The 23,644-nt window shown below is 42.4% G+C and overlaps 1 protein-coding gene across 3 annotated transcripts in view; it reads right to left on the reverse strand.

The window, feature by feature from the left end:
- Positions 1-23,644, reverse strand: part of LDB2 (LIM domain binding 2) — a 389,003-nt gene that overhangs the window by 50,935 nt on the left and 314,424 nt on the right. For all 3 annotated transcript variants that reach the window (XM_022566920.2, XM_089911700.1, XM_022566922.2), the window contains exons 4-5: positions 22,530-22,652; positions 19,765-19,848 (exon numbers count right to left, since the gene is read on the reverse strand). In XM_022566920.2, the coding sequence (XP_022422628.1) occupies positions 19,765-19,848; positions 22,530-22,652 (207 nt within the window). The remainder of the gene's footprint in view (positions 1-19,764; positions 19,849-22,529; positions 22,653-23,644) is intronic.

The raw sequence follows: 23,644 nt of genomic DNA on the forward strand, positions 1-23,644 counted from the left end.
TAGTTATGCTTAATGAAGTAAGTGTACCAAATATTTTTAAGAAAGAAGAAATAACATAAGAACATTCCTTAGACTCAGATTTGGGGAAAGCAGATTCTAGAGTTTTCTAGAAAACTCTATGTCCAGAAAACCAAAGTTAACCTTTATCAAATAGATTTTTTTTTTTTTTGCGGTATGCGGGCCTCTCACCGCTGTGGCCTCTCCCATTGAGGAGCACAGGCTCCAGACGCGCAGGCCCAGCGGCCATGGCTCACGGGCCCAGCCGCTCCGCGGCAAGTGGGATCCTCCCGGACCAGGGCACAAACCTGCGTCCCCTACATCGGCAGGTGGACTCTCAACCACTGCGCCACCAGGGAAGCCCCAGATAGATTTTTTAAAAGTAACTCTATGTGTTAATATTATCATATCCAGAGATTATTCCAGAGAGTCATATTAAAACTGTGGAAACACTTCCTTTCCATAAAGAATTTACAGAATTTTAATAAGCAGACAAATCTCCCTCAGGATTCCAGGCACTGGCTTCTACGTGTGCCTCTGAACGTTAGAACATTTTTGTATTAAAAACTTATATGTTAGGTTTCAAGAGGATCTTTGGGCGCATGTACCGAATTACAAAGCACAGTGTTATTGAAATCATTTAAACACATTCGCTCAGAGATTCTAAAACAGCACAACAGAAAAACTAGAAGGCAGTCACATTACTTTAGACCTGACATTGGACACCAAATATCTCCTTAAGGAGAGACATCTACGGATTCCCTGAAGACCCCAAGTCGGGGAAGTTCTTTTGGAAGCTCTCCACATTCTTCCTTTTAGAATTCACAGAATCCCTGACAAGGAATCTCAATGGGTAGCAAAATAGATCAAATGCTCAATTGATGGACTTGTCCAAGAATTAACATCTTGTCTTCCCTTTCTTCTTTCTTCCTGGGCTTCATCCTTCACAGTGATCTTCAAGGTTTTAATTACCAGGTAGTCAGATATTCAGAAGACTCACAGCTTATATCCAATCACCTTGTGACAATCTACATGTCTCAAATGCCTTCCAACCCAACATATCAAATAACAAACATACAAACAAAAAAAACAACAGCTCAGTGTCTCCCCACACCCAAACCCTCCACACCTACCCTCCACGAAATCTTCTTCCAAGCCCTACTCAGTGAAGGGAACCAGCAACCAGCCTGTTCTGAAAACTAGACAGATAGTTGACACCTCCTTCTTCCTCACACTTCTTATCCTACCTAATCACCAAAATGTACTAATTTTTCTATCCTCAAATCTTTCAGATACACACACTTCTCTATGTTCTTCACCTTCAACAGCTTTGCAATGATTTAGGGTAAAGTTTTTAACTATCTAGGGGCCCAGCTCGTGTCTCCAGCCTCAGTTTGAACCATGCTCCCCTTCTTGCTGTTTGGGTTCCAGCTACATTAAACTTCTTTTAGTCCCTTGAATATATAAAAGCTCCCTGCCCACACAGGGTCTTTATTCATTTTGGGAGAGTTTCCCCTCTACCCACCTTCCATCTCCATCCCTTATGACTTTTACTTTCTCTCTTGTGACATGTGCTCCTTTTTTCTTTTCTAGACCTTACTGTGATTGTAATTTTACATTCATAAGTTTTATTCATTCAGTGTATATTATTCCCATATGTTAAACTGTATTGAAGTCAGGACCAACTAAATAGACCAATTATCTAGAACAAATTTAAAATGTATCAGAAAGCCCTGCTCCAAAACAAAAACAAAAAAACACCCCAAGCCCAGATGGTTTCATAGGGGAATTAGGCCAAGGTAGTTTCATAGGGGACTTCTGCAATACTTTTAAAAGGCAAGTAACTTCAATGCCATTTAAATTATCCTGGAAGAAGAAAAAACAGAGAAATATTTGCAGAACATTCATGAGGCCAGGATACCAATAAGACTCAGCACAGCCAAAAACATCATATAAAAGAGAATTTTAACTGAATTTTTTTAAGACTGATGCAGAAATTGTAAATAAATATTAGCAAATGGAATCTGTGACCCAATAAAAGGAGGATACCTATTGAACAAGTGGGGTTTGTCCCAAGAATGAAACGATGATTTAGTAAGAAACCTGTCAAAATAAAGCTTTGCATAGTGTTTACACACAAGGAATCGACACGAGTCCGCTCTCAGCTCTGCCACTCGCTGGTTTTCTCATCTTGTTCAAGTTACTTAACCTCTGTGAATGTGAGTTTTTTTAACTTTAGAGTGAAAATACTAATAATACTGAGTTCTAGGTTGGGTAAGGGTGAAATGAGTTGATGCATGTAAAGAACTTAGAATACTGCTTTGGATAGTAATTGCACCAAATAAGCACCAATTATTTTTATTAATATACCTAATCATAATAATAAAAAGAGAAAAATAATACCAACTGCTTGGACACTATAAGTACATTGGATAAAATTCAATATCCATTTTTTCTTTTAATAGCTCTTAATAAAATAAGAATAGAGAGATATTACCTTAATATGAGAAATATATCTATCTCAAATCATAAGCCATCATCCTGCTTAATGAAAATATCTAGACGCATTCCCATTAAAGTCAGACACAAGATAAGGATGTTAATTATCCTCGCTATTATTTAACACTTTTCTGATGGCACTAGCCAATATAATTAGAGGAAAGAAAGAAAGAAAACATAAAAATTGGAAAAGACTTCGTAAAATAGTCATCATTTACAAATGATGTAACTTAGCTGGAACACCCAAGAGGATACACTAAAAAAAAAAAAGCTGTTATAAATATTAAGAAGATTATATATGATGCCTGGGAATAAAAGTAATATATAGAAATCAATAACTTTTATAAATACAAGTAAACCAATTAAACTATAAAATGAATAAAAGATTATATTTGTGATAATGAACAAAATACAGATGATGTAGGTGCAAAATTATCAAGAAATGGAAGATACATATCTGTATCTGTATACAAAATGCACATACATATGGACATACAATATATACATACAAAGAAAAACCTCAAAACATTACCAAGGGGCACAAAAAGGACCTTAGTATTGGAAAGGCTGTCCAAAATTATGGATAGAAAGACCAAAGATCATAATGATAGCAATTTCCCTATTGTTAATTAGTAAATTTAATAGGATTCCAATAGAATACCAGTAAATATATTTTTAAATTAGATAATCTAATTCTAAAGTTTATATGAAAAATAAAGATTTAAGAATTCTATAAAGAAGAATGATGATACTATCTTAATTCTACTAGGTGCTAAAGTATACTGTAAAGCAAAAGTAATTTTTAAAGTGTGGTGTTGGATAAAGAATATAAAGACAAGTTAACAGTCCAGAAATTGACTCAGATAGGTACGGCAAAGCAGAATATGCTAAACTGGTGTTTCAAATTGGTGGGGACAATATGCATTAATCAACAAAGTGTGTTTGGACAACTGAGTAATTAAATGGGGGCTTCACATTTTTACCCCCCAAATTCCATGTGGATCAATTATTTAAACATAAAAAGTTCCCCAACTTTTAAAAGTGGCATTAGAGAGCATAGAAAAATATATATTATTATTATTAGCTCAAACAGGGCTAATACTAAATACAAAACACAAAACTGGAGACATAGGGGAAATACTGCTCCACCTAACACACACACACACACACACACACACACACACAAACCCCCCCCCAAAAAACATAAAAAATACAACCAAATCAAGGATAAACCAACGTATAGAAAGTTAAAAAAAACCCCACAAACTATATATCACAACGAAGCGTGTGCTTCTTTCAAATATAAGAAAAGAACAAGCCAAAAGAAAAATGGGTAAATTATATGAACAAATAATTCACAAGAAAGGAAATACAAATGGCTCTTAAGTATATGAGAAGATAATAAATCTCTTTTGTAATAAGAGAAAGGCATATTACAATGAAAATGAGATGCCTTTTTCACCTATAATATTGGAAAATAGAAAAACTTGATAATCTTCAGTTGTTGAAAAGTGTGGAAAATATTCATTTTATGTGCTGCTGGGGAAACGGAAACTTGGTACAATCTCTTTGTTGAACAGCTTGACAATATCTATCACAATTACAATGTATGTGTCTTTGGACCTGGCAATTTTACTTCCAGGAATTTCTCCTATGAATTTAGTCTTTTAGGTGCTGCTCTATAAAATCAAATACGAGAAGATACTTGCACATCATTGTTAATGATAGAAAAAGATTAGAAACAACCTAAATGTCCATCAATAAAGCACTTATAAAATAAATTATATCTCTAAAGAGCGATATACCTCTTTAGCATATATCTCTGCTGTTTTTCTAAAGAGTGTCACTGCTCAACACTGTGAACCGTATGAATAGTATATTAGCATTTGCACACACGTGTATGTGTGTGTGTGTGTGTGTTTAAAGCAGTATATGCTTATAGAATATCACAGGAATAAAATGCAAGAAACTGGCAAACCTGGCTGCCTGTACGAAGGAGAACTAAGAGGTTGAAACTAGGTGTAAAAGGTACATATTTTAAAGATTTTTACAGTTTTTGAATTTTGCAATATATGAATAAGTTATCTATTCAAAATATAATTGTTTTTAATGAGGTAATGAGGGTTAATTAAATGACTTGCAGTGCCTGGCACAACGTCACCAGGCAATAAATGGCTCTCATGTTTGCTATTATGACATTAAATAAGAATTGGATGATGACGGTGGAAAATGGAAAAATCATGGAGTCAAGTGATTGTCTATCTTGGATATGGGGGTCCCTGTCCCTAAATATTAGAATGAACCATACGAAATAGCCAATATTTAACAAGGTTTGACCTGCAAAAAGAGCAATTTCATACAATTCAATCCCAAATTACTTTCTTCTGTGTAAATTAAGACTGTACTCGATAGTGAGAATAATGGTGGCCATTTGTTTAATTATTCCTTGCCATCCAAACCTACCTGGTTTCCAAATTTGGAGAGTGAGAATTCAGAGAATGAGTTGGAATAATGGGGATACTGAACTACATGAATCAATTTGGTTCCTGAGTTTTGGATAGCAAGTAGCTTGAACTGGATAAGGAAAAATTTATTTAACCTTTTTTTTTCAAAACTCATTTAATCCTGAATTAGGAATACAAGAGTTTGGACATTGAAGGTTTGAATAGTGAGTGAGGGATACCTGTTTTGCAAAAGAACCTTATAGTTTACAAAACATTTTAGTATAAGTAGCCTCACACATTCTTTAAACTTTGAAGGTGTTATCACAACACCCACCCCATTTTACAAAAGGGGAACTGTTTCTGCTTTGCAAGCCAGTGCTAACCAATGCAACACAACTGGTGTTGAGGGAATTGACAAAGACCAAGACCCACTGCCAGGGCATGGCCCCTGTTCAATGGTAAGACTATACGGTTCACATCTCTCCAAAGCAAGCACTTGTCCTTCCCACCTCCCATCTGTGAGTGAGATACCAAGAGTCCCAAAGCTCAGAAGTTATGGGTAAATTGTAGGGTTGCCACCATTTTGCATATGCTTGTAAATTCTGTTAATTAACATAAAAAAAAACTTTGATTTTTCCACTTAAGTTTCCCCCTCATGGTAAATCGTTTCAAGAATATGAATAGATGACCACAAATGCCTTCTGTAGGTAAAGCATAGGCAGAACCCAAGAGGGACATTGACAAAGGAAGGAAGGAAAACAACTTCTTTGATCAATTCCTAAGACTACAGATACTTTTTCTATAAAAGCCACATTGTGAAGTTTCTGGAGTTCAGTTCTGCTCTTGTGTCAAAAGTTTCCATGATGATCTATGGCAGTATTGAACTGAAAAGGCATCACTTCATCCCTACCTTGTTTCACAAAGCTTGGGAAACAGGCAAGAAAGGAGGGAAAAATTAGCTGCCTTCTCAGGTAGACCTCCAGTCCTATGATTGGCCTAGGAAAAGTTTTAAAGAAATCAGGAGAAACATATATGAGATTCTCATGCACAGAAAAATTTAGTGTCAAATAGGGAATCTGCTGGCTAGAGACCAGAGTAGACCCAGGCATACAATAGGGGCTCAGTAAACATTTGTAGACTGAATGGGACCAGAATAGACCCAAGCATAGAGTAAGTGCTCAGTAAACATTTGTAGACTGAATGGGACCAGAATAGACCCAAGCATAGAGTAAGTGCTCAGTAAAGGTTTATAGATTGAATGGGACTAGATAAGACCCAGGTATACAGTAGGTGCTCAGTAAACATTTGTGAATTGAATGGATGTGAACGAGTCCTGCAAATGGAGACAAAAAGCCAGAAACTATCCTATATTAATAGGCAGGTAGCCTTGAATTTGGGTCAGCCTTGAACCTCTTGGGTTTAGTTTCCTCATTTCTAGCATGGGATTTATTAATACTTTATTTGTGGTATTTGTTAATATTTCTATTTTGTATTCCTTCTTTTTAGAATGCTTGACTAGAAGTCCTTAGAAGTCATGCTTATCTCCCTTGTTTTATAGATGAGGACCATTTATCAAATAAAGTGAATGACATCCCTCCCCTCCCCTCATTGACAGGGTTGTTTATAATTGCAAATAAGAACATCAAATCCTTAGAGGAAAGTGCTACAGGCGCTCAGTCTATGGTGTCAAGGATGGTTAATAGCCTTCACGTTAAGTGTCCTCCCTATTCCAAGGCAACACTTGGAATTGGGATTTTATAAATGGTTTGCTCTTTAAAATTTCCAGCTTATCAAGGAGCACATCTCAAGTTGAGTAGGCTTAAAATTATTGGTTCTCTATTCAGGGCAGAAGAAACAAGATTCCCGCTTTCAAAACACCTGCATTCCATTGACAGGCATAAGAGACAGGGAAACAACCAAAGGATAAACCTGAAGATTAGGTAGGACGATTCAACTGATGAAAAATGCTACAAGGAAAATAAGCCAGGTAAGGAGGCAACAGAACGTAACTGAGGTGGGGAGCCCACTTTAAACTGGCTGATCAGGTAAGACATTTTGGAGGAGGTGACGTGTCCTGAGAGCTGACTAATAGGGAGACAGCCTTGTAGCAGAGTATCCCAGGCAGTGGGAATGATGACAACAACGACGATGATGATGTTATTTACTGAGGACTTACTACATTCCAGGCTTTATTGTAACCACCAGTACCATTTTATTTAACCCTCTCAATGACCCATTGAGGTAAGGGACTATTATTATCACCATTTTGTTGATGAAATTGAGGCACAGAAAGGATAGAAAATTGCCCAAGATTCCGTAGCTAGATAAATGATATGATAGAGCAAGTAGAGGGGCCCTGGAGAGGAACTTAATAGGTTGGAAAGCAAAAATCAGGCCAGGGCACTGGAGCTTGCGATGAGATGAAGCTGCGCAGGTCAGATCCCATAAGGCCTTGCAGGCCAATGGCCTCCCTGTGCTTAAGTGTTTTGTGCTCTCCATCCATGGCATCTGTTGACAATTGTCTGTTGATAATTTTCTGTTGACAATTTGGCAAAAGAGTCTGGTCATCTCAGTGGAAATGACTGACCTAATCTTCAACCCAGCTCTTGTTAGGAGGTGACATTTCTGCAGCATGACTGTGGGCAGGGCACCAGGTCAACATGGGATCCCATCCAGCCTGGCGATTTACCCACTGAATGACCTTAGATGAGCCCCGGAACTGCAATGAATCTGTTTCTTCTGTAAAATGAGGCCATGAACACCTACCTCCCAAACCAATTGTGAGGATTAAATAAAGCCAAGTTTGTGTCTTGCCCATAGTAGGTACTCAACAATCTCAGTTCACTGCCCTCTCTTCTTTGGGAGGGGCATGGTGGATACTTTAAAATTTATTTGTTTTCTCTTAATTATGGTTCACATTTCCAGCCACTCCCAAGCGGATTTATGAAGATCAGGACAGAAGAGTTTAACCTCATCTGTCTTCCCCCCTTTCACAAGTTTGTTTCTTTTCTACCTACTCTGCTCCTTGAACTCTGCTGGGGACAAATGATGAGGTCATGCCATCTAATAACAGCTGCTATCTCTAAGGAATGTGAGTTTTCTGTGGGCACTGAGGTGGTACCCAGGCAAAGTTAGAGAACAACAGAGACCGGGCACAGAGAAAGGTCTCGAGCCCCAACGCTACACAGTGAAACCTACGAGCCCCTTTTCACGTTTCAGGCTACTTCCCTGCCTGTGCTCTTAAATTAAAATAAATTCAAACAGCTCTCCCCTTGCCCCGTGCCCCGAATTTTCCTGACATACATTTTTTACCCATTCTAGACAATTAGGAAGGCTGTTTCTCAGGACCATTAATTCTGGGCTCCGTCCTGCACTTCATTTTGCAATCCCTCAGCCATTTTCCCCCAGACTGCCATTTCCCACCTTCCCATCTCCCCTGATTTTCAGTGTCTTGTTAAACAACAATTTCTTTCTCTTTCTCTAGTGCCGAGGCTGGGAAATTACTTTCTTTAATCCTAGCCCTATTTGTACCTTTAAGGCCAAGAATTTTAGAAGCATGGGTGGCTCTGAAATTGTTTTCAGTTAGGACTGCTCTTTAAAAATACTGTTTGTGTGTGTGTGTGTGTGTGTGTGTGTGTGTGTGTGTGTATAGTTTTTTCTTTTAATGTTCCGATAGCCGTTTCTTTTGGGTTGACTTTAGAAATCACTGTTTTCTGGACACTGGGCTGTCTCTATGCTATGGTTTTTTTACTTCTTTAAGAGTTAACTGCTTTAATTCCCTTATCATGTGGTCACGTGTACTACTTTTCGATCTCCAAATGCAATGAAAAGTTCCCTTTGGGTGTTCCAGGTTTTGCTCATTCTATGTGTGCATTGTTCTCATGGCTCAGAAGGCCTTTCTTTGCCTTCACTCAGATGGAGCCTTTCTCCAATGGCAGGAGGAGTGGAAAAGTCAGAATGAGGTGGGACAGCTTTGTTTCGGAGGCCAAATCCCTCACTCTTAAAGCACCAACTCTCCTGCAGGCCCAGGCCAAGGAGCCTGTCCTCACCAAGACTGGGTGTGCAGGGGGCTTGGGGAACAGGCAGGCCTGAGCCCTGGGAAGCACTGCTGCCAGGACCAGCTTCGCAACCTTAGGCACTGACTGATTTTTATCTGTCAAATGTGGATAATAATTCCTGTCTCATCCTTTTATTGAGAAACAGAGAAGTTCCTGGCTAGCTAATGATGTTATGATGGTCATGGTGGTTCTGAACAGTCTCTGAATACGATTCATGACGAGTGTCCTAAGCCAGCGCTTGTCCAGCGATGGGTCACGTGTGCTCCCAACACTTGACTAGTGGCCACGCAGCATGGGAGTTGAATCACACCTAAACTGCTCTATAGCCCGGTCAGTGGGTTGAGTCCACTGCATGAACTTGGATGTCCTGGCAATGTCCGACTGTTATAGTAGTTTTAAAGTTTTTAATTCTCGTTTTCTGGACTTATCACAAACTGGTACCAAACAGTTTGCAAATCTGCAGTGATCCAAGGACCACAGAGTGAGTGGCACGTTTTAGGCTGTGGGCCTTTTGAGGGTTCACACCATGAAGGCCCTGTGGGAAGCCCCGGAGGTTTGCTGGGATGGTTCTTTCCCCGCCGCCAACTTCAGTGTTTAGTAAGAGCGTGCTGCTGGTCTGCCTGCGTGAATGGTCAGCGGTCTGCCCAGGTGCCAGCCCATAATTACGGTGACTACCAGTAGCGCTGGTTCATCTCAATCTCTGAGCGAGGATCCTGTTCCATCCTCGGGCTTGGCTTGGCATTTAGATAGGAAAGGGGGTTGGACTGTAATCCTTTCTCGTGTCATAAAACCAAGGAAAATATGCTGGCTGGCAGTCAAGCCTCATAAAAATGAAAAACAAACAAAAAACACCTTGGCAGGATTCCAAACGCTCACTCCAGCCATGGCCACTCCAAGAGGTCACGTCATGTCATTCTGTTGAGGGTCATTTTCCAAAGCTAATTGCTCAGTTCTTCCAGACATTGGACAATACTCTTTTGCTACCTGTAGAAGCTACATGCAAGGACCAATGTTCTTTAGAATGTAACAATCACAACAACAAAATTTTCATTCGGTTGGGAAATTAAAGGTACAGGATCAAAAAACGTTCCCGTGAAAACTCAGGGCTTTCACTCCCAGTTGAGGACACTGCTTTTTTGAAGGGGTAGATTTATTTAACAATCACAACAAAAGGTTATAAATCGTACTGAAAACACCCAGTGACAATGATTATACTTTGTATTGGAAAGGGGGTTCCAAATATATGGCACATGCCTCAGACTCCCTCCTGCCACCCTCCTCGGCAGATGTCATTCATTTATCACTTCTCTTTTTTTCTGATCTATCATCTGGCTTCAGAATCTCAGTGTAGAATTCAAGGCCATGACCAATGTACAGGAGTGATAAACGGAATGAGACTTACTTGGCTTCCTGGTGTAGTCATTTCAAGTTACATGTGCTCTTCACATGCATGATCGTTTTAACCCTCGACTGTGATTCAGTTCTTGTGATTCACAATGTACGTAATCACTCATGCATGAGAAAACTGGGGCTCCAAGAAATTAAGGCAGTTGTTAATCAATATCATAGAAGGAGAAAGTGGCAAAAGTGAAATTGGAGCCCTGATCCACTGCTCTAGACAGCACAGGAGGGGACTAGCGTTTATCACTTTCCTCCTGTGTGCCGGGCTCTTTTACCTTGTAATTCATCTAATCTTATAAAATGTAATTCGTGCCAACCTGTGAGACATTATTCTTCCTGATATTCAGATGAAGACAGTGGGATTCAGAGAATTTAAACGACTGGTTCAAGGCTGTTACGGGTCGTAGGGGGTTAGCATCTGAACCCACATTTCTCTAAATCTGAAGCACATTTGCTCTTCTTACCCACGTGGCCTCCACAGTTCCGCCTCTGCAGAGAGCACCGCTGAGAGCAGGACACGGCAAGGGCACTGAGAGGAATGGTATTAACGACCGCAACAACTTGAATAGGACTTCAGCGCTCGACATTTAGAGAAACGTTTTGGTTAGCCCCACCCTGGAATATTTGCAGGGTGATAAATGACAAATGCCTGATATGATAACTATGTAGAAACACACAAAAGTGTTTACCAAATAACATTAAGAAATTGTATGTATACTGATTACATTTATGCAGAAATTATGCATATTAGATGGAGAAAGAGTAAGAGGAAACACAAAGAAAATACCTTTTGGCGGGGATACAGGATAATAAGATGTTTTAAAGTTGCGTTAAACATAATGCTTAAAAAAAGTTTGTGTATCCAAGCATCAGGAAAAGCTGGCCAAAGAAAATAGGCAAAAATAATCTCCCATTAACAAATGTGTCGGGCTTCCCTGGTGGCGCAGTGGTTGAGAGTCCGCCTGCCGATGCAGGGACACGGGTTCGTGCCCCGGTCCGGGAAGATCCCACATGCCGCGGAGCGGCTGGGCCCGTGAGCCATGGCCGCTGAGCCTGCGCATCCGGAGCCTGTGCTGCGCAACGGGAGAGGCCACAACAGTGAGAGGCCCGCGTACCGCAAAAAAAAAAAAAAGAAATGTGTCCTCGATATCTGAAAGAACACATTTCCAAAACAATGAGAAGGGCATAATGGCACTTAGAGTAAAAATTAAATGCTGATTCAGAGCAAGTAGAAGTAGTGGTATTAGAATAAAAATTTGACATTGGGAAGTCTGAGTATTTTAAGTGGGAATTTTGCACACTAGAGCAATCTGGAGGCCCCATGCCATGTTTCTTTCATTTCCTTGATGCATTCAACTCTACTTCTCTTTAGATTTCATGGTGAAGTTCTAGGTAGTGACTTTGAAAATGAATCACACATTTTTTTTTTAAATACTGTAGGGCAGGTGAATTCATCCGAGTTCTATTACTTTTGGTGTGTGTATGTCGTTCAAAACCTAGTCTTCCATTTACCAAGCTCCCATCCACCAACCATCCATTCAAGAGGCATTTACTGGGTGCTTATCGTGATCTAGACCTTGTGAGGCCCTAGAAATACGATAATCTGACCTTATGTTGCTCTGAGTCTAGCACAGGAGACAGATGCGTGGAGTGACAATTCTTACGCAGGACCTACCAAGAGGTAAGCAGGAGATCCTGTGTGCAAAGAACCAGGGGCACAGGGGAGGGGCAGCTGCTCCCGCTGAGAGTCAGAGAGAGATTCTCAGCGAAGGTGATGGCCGATGAGTCCTGCAGGATGAGGAGAAGCTAGCCTGGGAAAACTGGATGGAAGGGAAGGGTAGGAACAGTGTTGCAGGCAGTGAGCCATACTGTGCCAAGGCATGGAAGCAACAGGGCATGACGAGTTCGGGGAAATGCAGGCAGTTTGCGTGGCTACGGGATGATATGTGAGATGGGGAAGGGATGTGGGACGAGGCCGGGAAGCAGCAGGGGCCCCGTCACGGAGGGCCTAGAATGCCAAAGTCAGAAGCAGAGCACTTGACAAGGGCACTAGAAACTGTAAACAAGTCCAAGTTAAGTCATCTGCTGAGACCAACAAGGATGGGTATCCTCAGGCTATTAGGAGAGGAGAAACACTCTGGGATGACCTCAGGTCCCCAGCTGAGGTTGGACAATGTGAACTGGAAGCAGACCTACTTATAACAGTGTCTTCAACTCCCCGCAAAAGGGAATGTGCCTTATCCATTCTTATAAACACCCTGGCCCTGGCCTTTTTGAGCCTGGAACATAGTAGATGCCACTCCAAAAGTCTCTTGGTTAGACGATTGACTTAAAATTTAAAAACAAAGCCAGACTACCCCAAACCTTCAAGGTATAAAGAAGTGCTGTCCCTACAGTATCCAGTGGGCAAGGATTGTCCACTCTACTGTTGATGGGAGATGAATGAAAATGGCACATACCATTCATGGCCAAGCCAGAGGTTTCCTTTAAATGCTTACCGACAGGGTTTCTGCATTACCAACACTCATTCTTTCTATGGGATAGGAAATGGAACAGATGTCAATTCGTTTTCAATTTTAAAGTCTTATTCTTTAAACCTATTTAAAGAAAACAGTTTCTGCATACAGTAAACATTCAAACTGCATATGAGAAATTGGAAATGATGGCAACTTCAAACCCTGAGTTAGAAAGGGCTTTCACTTTGATGAAATGAAAGTCGAGAATTAAAGAAGGATGAGACTCCTGGGTGTGCTGACCCACGAGAGCTCTCCTCATAACTCTGAATACAGCGGAATCTAGTGAATGACTTGATTCCACCCAAGAGATAGGACCAGAGACCTGAAAGACTGGACTCTACCCAGGAGAAAGGACCAGAGACCCTTACGAGAGTGCACTTGGCAAAGAGAAGGGAGCTCCACATGAATTTATCTCACTGGAATCCAGCGAGGGTGGTGTTACATCCTATTTCCCAGATAAGGAAACAGGCTCAGAAAGGTCAAGTAACTTTCCCAGGGTCACAAAGCTAGCAAGTGGCTGTCCTCTGATACATCCTCTTGTTTGTCTGACCCCTTAGCCCAGGATTCAGCATGAGATGCTTCCCTGGACCATGCCATGCTCTTTCCAGGACAAAACTTTCTCTAGAACTATACCACTCAGCTAAGCTGTACGTTTTGGACCCAAACTTCTTAAACAAACGTAAAAGTTACATTCCAGCCATGTGGAACTGTCTAGTGTTCCCCCAGTCCCCCCAGCTTTCTGCATCCTTCTCTGACACTGCTCATGGCTGACCCTCTGTCTTGTCTGTCTGGGACCATCTACTCATCTTTCAGAATCAATTCAAGGGCCAGTTCCTCCTTGAAGACTTATACCTTCCACACCCACCGTCCAACAACTTCTCCATCCTTTGTACCTGGAGTCAGACCGTGGCTTTAAATCCCTTCTCTGCCACTCACCGGCTCTGTGACTTTGGGAAGTTACCTCCCTGTGCCTCAGTTTCCCCATATGCAAAACAGGATTAACAGGAGTCCCATAAGGTTGTTGTATTAAAAAAAGACTCCCGGCAAAGAGCACAGCGGCATACCTGGCACACAGGAAGTGCTCAGTGATGTTAGCTAGCATTACGTGCGTCACTGTACCTGGACAGATTTCTCTCCCAGCACATTTTTTTTCTTTCTCCCCTACCAGGCAGTGATCTCCTTAAGGGTGTCAGAGACCTGGCACAAGAGTGGTGTCTTATGGATGCTTGTGGAATGAACAGCGAATAATGGGCGAAGGGGATCTGGGGGGAGCTGATGAGGGGCCACGGGCAGGTCTCATTGACTTGGACTTGCGCCGATGCCTCTTCAAGGGCACCCGGCCTTCCTGTGCCCTCTTCAAGGAATACCAGGGACAGCAGGGCCTACTGCTGTGTCCAGCAAACATGGCAAAGGACACGTTCCTGAAATCCCACCCCCTTCTCCCCTCTCTCGTTCCCTCACCAGAATGCACTGATTGAGGGGCACTGTCACACCTACTTTAGAAAATGACTCCCTCTCCAGGAGACGGTGGGCACGTTTTGTGAAACACACTACCCGGTTTCCGGGATGCCTAACAGCCACTCACTCGGCAGGTCCGTTCCCAGCCCCAGCCCCAGCCCAGATAACTACCACAGAGACACTCGGTCAGTAAGCCCTGGCCTCCCAGAAGTCACCGAGGCGGCCTCCAGAGGAAGTGAGGCCACACCTGGTCAGGGCATCATCTCTGCTCGGCCACCTCCAGCCTCTGCTCCTTGGGGACCAGTGAACCAGCCATTGGCCTCCAAGCACTGTGCACCTCCCACCTTGATGTGCTGGGATGTGCCTGAGGGAACTCAGGCAGTTTGACAACTCAAATCAAATGACAGCGGCTGTTCTGTGGTCACTTCGAAAGCATCAGGTCACCAGAGTCCCCAGCAGAGTGCTGCCCGGCGCACCAGCATCACCATCTGTGTTCACAAGTTCTGGAGCTGGGCTGCTGTGCTTCGCAGGCTCCTTCCTCCAAACAGGGGAGCCGCCTTGGTGGGCTTTGCACATTCCCTGAGGGCAGGCTGCCCTCAGGCTGATTCGGAATTTCTTGGGAATAAATGAACTTGTTCTGGCGAAGCTAGGTGATTATAATTGCTTACCTTCTGTATTGCTTAATTTCGTTTCATGAAAGACAAAGCTTATTGAAATTTCAGATGTCTGGAGTATTTAAAATCTCCATTCCTCCTTTCCAAAGCAGGACACATTGATTCTTAAAATTCTTCTACTGATTTAGAAGGCCTTGCATTAATATTTGTCAGCATAAAACGTCTCACCTCTTCTGCAGACATTGGGCATAGTTATTGAAGTTCATTAACTCTATTTAATCGACACTTCACCTGACTTTCTGAGGCTTGAGACAAAGGCTGAGTTCCTCAGAAGGATGGGGGAGCTCCAGGTTTTAAGGCAGTTTTATAAATAAATGGTTTTTCTGACTGCTCAACTGTCTTACAAAAGTAGGTGATAAGAGTACCAGGGAAATCTTAGATTCTGGTTCTGAAATGAAGAAGTAACTTTTGTTTCTCCTTCTTAGCGACCACTGACCAGGCCAGGTCTCCTCATGGAAGCCCGTGTGTCCTGGATTTGGCTTCTGAGTTTGAGAATCTGCTCAGCCATGATTTGCCAAGTGGCTCACAGCTGCCCGGAGGGGTTGCTGATGGGAGGTTGGCTTCTATCCTGACCGTCTTCCCGAGACCCATGGGTTCTTCCCTGGGCTCTCACGGGCCTTGCACATCCCTCCATGTCAGCACGCCTCACTGGAGCTGTAGCCGGCCTTGCCCATCAGCCTGTGAGCAGCCCCCTAGGAAGAAGGCCAGGTCTCCACGATGAAGGTCCAGCACCTGGCACACAGCCAGGAAGACAGAACAGGCTCAGTAAGTGTCCTGAAGCAATCAATAGATGAGTAAGTGATGGAGTGAGTGGAGGCAAGAAAGGCAAACGGCCACTGAACCAGGATGCACGAGCCGGGGAAATCAAGTAGTGTTGGGAGGACCAGGGTGAGAGAAGGCAGCCAGATGCCATGCTGCTCTAAATGGTTCCAGTATGAGGAACAATGATGGACACCCAGCAGGTGCTCAATAAATATGACAGTGAACACTAACTGAGTACTTGCTGCCCCAGGCTCTGGGCTAAGCCCTTTACGTGGATCGTCTTACTTAATCCTCCCGTTAAACCATACCAGGAGCTGATATTACTTTTGGCGAAGTACGTTAAGGACCCAGTGAGAGACGCTGACTCCCCCGTCAAGGAAGGAAAGACACGACCCAATTCCTATCAACATCATCATTCTATGAAATAGTGCCATTTGCAGCACTATGGGTGGACCTAGAGATCATCATAGTAAGTGAAGTAAGCCAAAGAGAAAGACAAATATCACGGGATGCCACTTATTTGTGGAATCTAAAAAAAATGGTACAAATGAACTTATTTACAAAACAGAAACAGATTCCCAGACATAGAAAACAAACTTATGGTTACCAAAGGGGAAGGGGGGGAGGGATAAATTAGAAGTTTGGGATTAACAGATCCACACTATTGTATATAAAATAGATAAGCAACAAGGACCTACTGTCTATCACAGGGAACTATATTCAATATCTTGTAATAATCTATAAACAAGAATCTGGAAAAGAATATATATGTGTGCATATACATATATATATGAATCACTTTGCTGTACACCTGAAACTAACACAACATTGTAAATCAACTATACCTCAATACAAAAATTAAAAAAAAAAACTATCATTCTACTTTCTCACTAGAAAGGCAGCAGTTTTGCCACGAGACACATAGATTCTAGAGTTCAAGTCCTGGTTCTGCCACTTGGGGGCTTAAAGCTGGGTGACTGACTTTACTCACACCGTCTGTGCCAGCTCTCTTGTGGGGAAGGTACTGGTGCACGTGGGCCATCGTGACATCCAGCTACATCAGGACGTGTACATATAGCAGAGCCTGCAGCTACCGCTACTTCAGATGGTAGCCTTGGAAACGCTACTCTCTGTTGCCCCAAACCATACGCGGTTCCCTGTGTCATTCCCCCCTGCAGCTGTGACGTCCTCCCTCTTCGTGGGCTGGAAGCAGAGAACTGCAGATGTGGGGACCAGTGGGCCTTGTTGAGCCCAGGGTGAAGGCCACAGTCTCACTGATGACAATAAGAGCAACTAGGGGCGGGGGGCGGGAAATTCAGCCTTTATTTCCCTGTGTTAAACGCAGCTAAAAGATGTAACAAAGGACCTGTCCAAGATCTCAGCAGAGAGTTAGCGACCAAGTCTAGGATAGACTCCAAAGTCCCAGATTCCTATGTGAGGTCAGCTGAGGGTACGTAGTGTGGAAATTCTTGATCCGCCTAAGGAGAGGCACGTTCAGATGGTTTAAACTAAATCTCTCCTGGTTCCTGACAAGAAGAAATGCCCAGCAGTGTAGGGCATCCTTCTGAATTCCTGTGGCTGGAACGGCACTGCAGACCCTCACTTGCCCAGACATTGCTACCCACTCCCACTGTGCCAGGAGCCCCACGGGGGAGCAGTTCTTAATGCAGAGCCTGGAGGTTTAGGAGAACGGAGCCTCGGCTACCTTGGCTGGGAACACTCCCCTCTGGATCCACCCTCCTGGGCAGACTCTGGTTTTCCTCTGAGCAGGAACCAGGGGGCTGTTTAGTGGAGAACGCCCTGGCTCAGGGCTGCCAAAGTGGCGGGCATGCTGGGGTTGAGGCAGGGGGAAGTGAAGCTGACTCTGGCTTTTGCCACGTCTGGACTGGGCTCTGGGGCATCTAAACTGAATAGAAAGAGACTTCTCGCTCACCCAAGAAGGGGACACTGCCATCCTCGTGGTTAATCTTTTCAGAGGCTCCTGGCCCAGTAGCCCAGGCAGCCAGTTGCTCCAAGACCTGGCTCCCAACTAACTCTCTCTCCCATTTCTCCTGGCAACCCCCTTCATGTCCCAGCATCAACAGACTGCTTGGAATTCCATCCCCTAACTTCTGCTCCCTCTGATGGAAATGTCCTTCCTCCTCCTTTCTCTGGTGTAACTTTATTCATTCTTTCACACACTACACAGGCATTATCTCTTCCATGAAGCCTTCTCTGACTGATTCTTCTGAGATGTCTATCTTGTATTCCCATAATTTCATCTGGAAACTTCTATCATGGTATTCACCATTTTGCATATAATGTTCTGTCTTTATGGGTCTGACTCTCGTAGGAGGAGGTTTCTTGATAACAGGTGCAACGACTTTTGTCTTTGAATCTTCAGCGCCTTGCCCAGTGCCTGGCACATTGCAATGAGGGCATGACTTGGAAACATTTGTCCAAATTATTCTTCACGTACAGAGGAGGAAGTCCGGCCAGGACATTTCAGCATTTCAATATATGAAACATGATTGTACTTAGAGGATTGTGAATACAAAACAAAATTCACAAACCTGCGCTTAAGGATAAAGAAACAATAGCATAAACATTATGATGGGGTCGGGCCCTGGAAAAGTGGTCTGCTACATCACGGTGGTGAAGAAAGCCAGCAACTCAGAGGCAAAGGAATGTGGACTGTGGCCACTGCCTTCGTGTTGACTCTGGAAGACAATGCTTGCTTTATGAAGGAAACCATATCCTCTACTTGCAATGTGATGACTGCCATTCCACACTAAAAACCAGTGTGATATATGTTACCCTGTTAGACCAAATACGGAGGCTGTAAGTGTTACGTGGGCAGAGAATTTTGCCTAACATTTAATTTTTTTTAAATAAAAATTCACTTTATATCCAAACCAGAAAATCTGTTACATGTTACACAGAGAATCCCTAAGAAGCCTTAGAAATAAATGTCTGTGTTATAGCACCGAGGTGAATTTCTTCAAGGGACTCTCTCTGGAAGGCACACCGAGCCTCCTCATAGGTGACTGGTCCCTGGGTACAGACACAGAGGCTGTGAACTCAACAAAAAGCACATTGGAAACTTGAGCCAATCAGAAGGGACATAGTGCCAAAGCATTTTATGAAAGAGACATTGCTAGCCTGTGAATAATTTATTCCAGGAGTCATACAAACATAGAGAAGACGCTCAACACTGACAAAGTCTAGGTTTGATGCTTTTTGTTAATTAAACCCAATCATCTGTTGATCACACACACACACACACACACACACACACACTGTGGTATAAGACATACATATTGTGCTACTATCCACAATTGTCAAGACAAGGAAACAACCTAAATGTCCATCAACATTTGCAAATGTTGATGTGGTCCATGCATGCGATGGAATATTACGCAGCCATGAAAAAGAATGAAATAATGTCATTTGCAGCAACACGGATGGAACTAGAGATTATCATACTAAGTGAAGTAAGTCAGAAAAAGACAAATACCATACGATATCACTTATATGTGAAACCTAAACTATGACATAAATGAATTTTGTTTCTACGAAACAGAAACAGATTCACAGACATAGAGAACAGACTTGTGGTTACCAAGGGTGGGGGAGGGGTGGAGTGGGAGTTTGGGATTAGCAGATGCAAACTATTATACATAGGATGGATAAACAACAAGGTCCTACTGTATAACACAGGGAACTATATTCAATATCCTGTGATAAACCATAATGGAAAGAATATGAAAAAGAAGTATATATATGTATAACTGAATCACTTTGCTGTATAGTAGAAATTAACACAACACTGTAAATCAACTATACTTGAATAAAATACATTTAAAAAGATATACGTACTGTGCTATATTACCTCATTTTAATTCCTTGGCTCAAGATGTATATAAACCTCTAAATTCAAACTCAACAGGAAATATAATCAACCCATTGGTCTTACCCTGAGGTAGTTGAGGGTGAAATTTGTTAGCCCCATCCTGGTGATGTTTTTGGACAGCTGATCCAGGACCTGAGGATCTTGTGCCTAAACAGGAAAAAAAGCATATATTTTAGCCCTGTAAGATGGTACCAACAAAGTCCTCGACTGTGCTACATCTGCTAAGAAATGCAATCTGCACCTTGTCAATTTTTCTCAGAGGGGCAGAGGCTGCTGGAGATAATTTAGTTCACATTTTGAAGACACTTGCATTTAACACTTAAGGACGCTTCTGGATCAGTGGTGCAAGACCCATCGCCGGGGAGAATCAAACTGAGTCAGGTGGGAGAAATGACTTTACTTCCTCTGTGAGAGGCCCTGTGTCTTCAGGAGGAGGGTCATTAAGTCCAGCCAGGACACCTCCAAGGTCCCTGGCACTGCCGCCCCCCTGCCCCGAGGGAAGGTGTGGGCTGGATTTGGCAGAGCCATGCTTTAGGACTGGCCTTTGCTGTGTGTTGTGACAGTGTTATTTTCAACAGCTTGGAGCTGAGGACTAAACGTGAAAACTTTGCAACTGCCATGAAATATACACATATATTAAAAAATTCTAACTCTCCTCCCCATTAAGCGAAGGCTAGAAATAGATGTCTTCAACAGTTTTCATCCTGCAGGACTGCAAGGGTATGCATAATATTTTCCAAAGTATCAGCCACAGAAAAAAAAGATGTAATGTTTTGTGGGCCACCCCCAATGTTCAGTCTGACCAGAAAAAAATGAAAATTCTTTCTGGATTCCAATGTAAAGTGTCTCTTAGTTGATGCTCTTTCTTTCTGTTTGTCTTTTCTTCTTTTTTAATTGATATAAACTGTTGCTAAACAGAGGAAGTCTTAAGTAAACATCCCTTTGTCTCCACATCTGCATTCATGAGACCATCTAGGTTATACCAACACCTTAATTTATTCTTTTTTTTTTTTTTTACTTTAATTTTCCTCACAGTGATACAACCAACTGGCTTTGTGTATATAAATAAAATGCAGGAGAAACAGTCAGAGCTTGTCACTTTTCATGTCAATTTCTGGAAAGGGGATCCTTTGTGGACATGGAGCTGGTGTTTATTGAGGCCTTTCCAGGTTCCAGGAAGAGCTGGTTCTGTAGCTACGCATCAAATAGTTGTGGTCGACCTCAAGGAGCTCACATTGCAGTTGGAAGACAGGACGATAATAAACCCATGGAAGGATATTTTTGCTTTCGTCATGGCCATTGTTGCTGATAGCCAATCACCAATACTCGCAGAGGTCCTATTATGTACCAGGCACTGGCTTAAGTGTTTATGTGCATTAACTCTTAATTTTCAAACCAGTCCTCTGAGGCTGGCTCTATTACTATACCCATTTTATAGATGAGGGACTGGAAGAACAGAGGTGTCATGCCACTTGCCCAAGGTCACACAGGAACAGGGATTCAAACCCGTGTGTTCTCAGGCCCAGGCTCCTGACCACTACTCTACCCTGCTGCTTCTCCGTCTATGTTGAGACTAATAAGAATGGCTCTTCCAGACTGCTTCAAGGAGAGAGGAGAATGTGAACTGGGCTTTGAAAATTGAGGAGGACTTGGGCATGGATGGGCAAAAAGAATGTAGCACTCAAGTGTACAGCACTCAAGTGTACAGCAGAAAGCACAGGGTCGATGGAAAGGGTAGAGATTGGACAAACCAGATGGGAGGAGGGTGCTGAGGACAAAAGCCTGGGGAGACGGCCTGTGTATGGACAGTGGGGAGACAGACAGCTTATCAGCCTGGGTGTTAGAGTCAGAACCTGTTGAATCGAAATCTTGATTTGTCCCTTTTGGGCTGAAAAGCATTGGACAACTTATTAAACCCATCTGAGCCTCCATTTCCTTACTTCGAAAATAGGAGTAATAACAATTCACCTCTTCGAGTTACTGTAGGGACTAAATATAAGGTGACCAAAATGCTTAGCACAGGCCCTGCGTATCAAACACCCAGTAAACGCTCACTACTGTGACTGTATTCTCTTTTCATTGTACAGGGCCTTAAAAATCAGGCTCATTCAGTCTGATTTTGTTCCAAAGCATTTTCGCAGAAACTGCTGCCTCGCGCATTCTGGAAGAGGGATTTATTTAATTTGATGCTATGTGACTCCTTCTTAAGGGACTGACCTGATGAGTTCCTACCAAGCCTTACCTTTAAAAATCTCTCTAGATTGCCATCAAATCCACCCTTGCACCTCATTTGTGCTCAATAAATTTGATGTGATTTATGGCCAAATGCAACCAAGAGGACCCCAGGTGTTCTGCTGCTTCCCAGCGCTGTGGTTAGGAAGGGCACGGACACGGATCTGAGGTATGTGAGCCCCAAGTCTTGTCGGATGGTTCTAATCAAAACTGGAAACTGTTTTTCTTACTCTTTGTTCTATTTCTTTGCCCATTTATACATAACAGGTTTATTAGCCCAGGCAGAGCAGTACGTGATAATGACTGCATGGAATTTAAGAAAAGTACAAACTGTTTATTGAGGTAACCTCAATTTGGAGTTTAAAATAATAAATTATTTTTTAAAAAGGCTCACAATGCACCAAACTCAGAAACAAAGGAGGGGGAAAGGGGCCTGTGGATGAAAATGGTTGGGGGAAAAACTCGTAATTTAGAGTTAATTACCTAAAGTGTGAAGACTCTGGGAGTTCTTTCACAGTGAGAAAGAGGGGCTTCTCCTTTTTGAGTAAAATGAGGGGATGAAAGGAAGGTAGTAAAATAGAAATTAAGTTACTTACATGCATGGCAAGAATGCTTCTTGGGACTAACTCTCTGTATTGTCTAATGGTAAAGTGCCATGTTTTTATTCTCATGAGATCATCAAAGGTGAACTCCAAGATCAGTCTGCCTTCTGTACACACCTGGAAGCAACAAACAATGGACTCAGTGATTAGGTACTTTGTGATCACCACATTTTTTGTAACTCACGGGTCAGCCACTCAGCGTGGTCTCCCTGACTCCCCTTGGGCGGTGCTGGATCTTGACAAAAATGTGACACGGGTGATGTATCCAAGGAGAACCAAGACAGGTGTAAGATCTGGAATCAGTGGGGTCAAAAGACAGCACAGCTGCTCACTAGCCATGAGCTAAAGGTAACTCGACTAGTTACTACTGAAACTCCAGGAGCCCCCATTTCTTCATTTATAAATATACAGACAAAACCCATCTTACAGCAATGATATGTCAAAAACTCCTGGCACACAGTGTGTCCCCCACAAAATTGGTACTCTTTCACCTCCTTTTTTCTCTACTTTCATTATGCTTCTACCATAGGAGTTTGAACTCTGTTCTAATCTTGGTTATGCTACTCTGGGAGAAAGTATCTAATAAAAGTATTCCTGCTTACGTATGAGTTTCTACAAGGTTGCCCAACCAGAGAAAGTTTTCACTTCCAAAGAGAAATGCCAGAGGGCAACGCTTAACCCAAGGCTGTGGGTATTAGTTAGTGACACGTGGAAAATAGAGGCACATTTAGAATATATTCCTTGAATCACATCCTATCAGCCATGACAAATTCTGCTTGCATAAAGGGCCAGGCTTTGGGGGAGCCAAATTAATTTAAGAAAAATATATATTATTAATGAGACAGGGTTTCTGAGGCTCAGGAACCCCTTGATAGAGTGATCAGTGACAGGGTAGCATTTTTATCTTCTTTTGAAAGTCAGATGATTTTAGGCATGTAGTTCTTATTTTATTTGCCTTTCTTTTCACTGTTAATGACTTTGAAATGAAAGAAAATGCTGGGTAGTCTCATGGCACTCATTCTATCTCAACTATATAAGATAGGAAGTGGAGGCATAATATTGGTTCAGTTGTAATTAAACAATTACAGCTCATTATTCAGTCCATGTTT

The sequence above is a fragment of the Delphinapterus leucas genome, chromosome 5 (assembly GCF_059928025.1).
Source record: "Delphinapterus leucas isolate spDelLeu-1000000601 "Yukka" chromosome 5, BTC_Dleu_Yukka2, whole genome shotgun sequence".
Classification (NCBI taxonomy): Eukaryota; Metazoa; Chordata; class Mammalia; order Artiodactyla; family Monodontidae; genus Delphinapterus; species Delphinapterus leucas.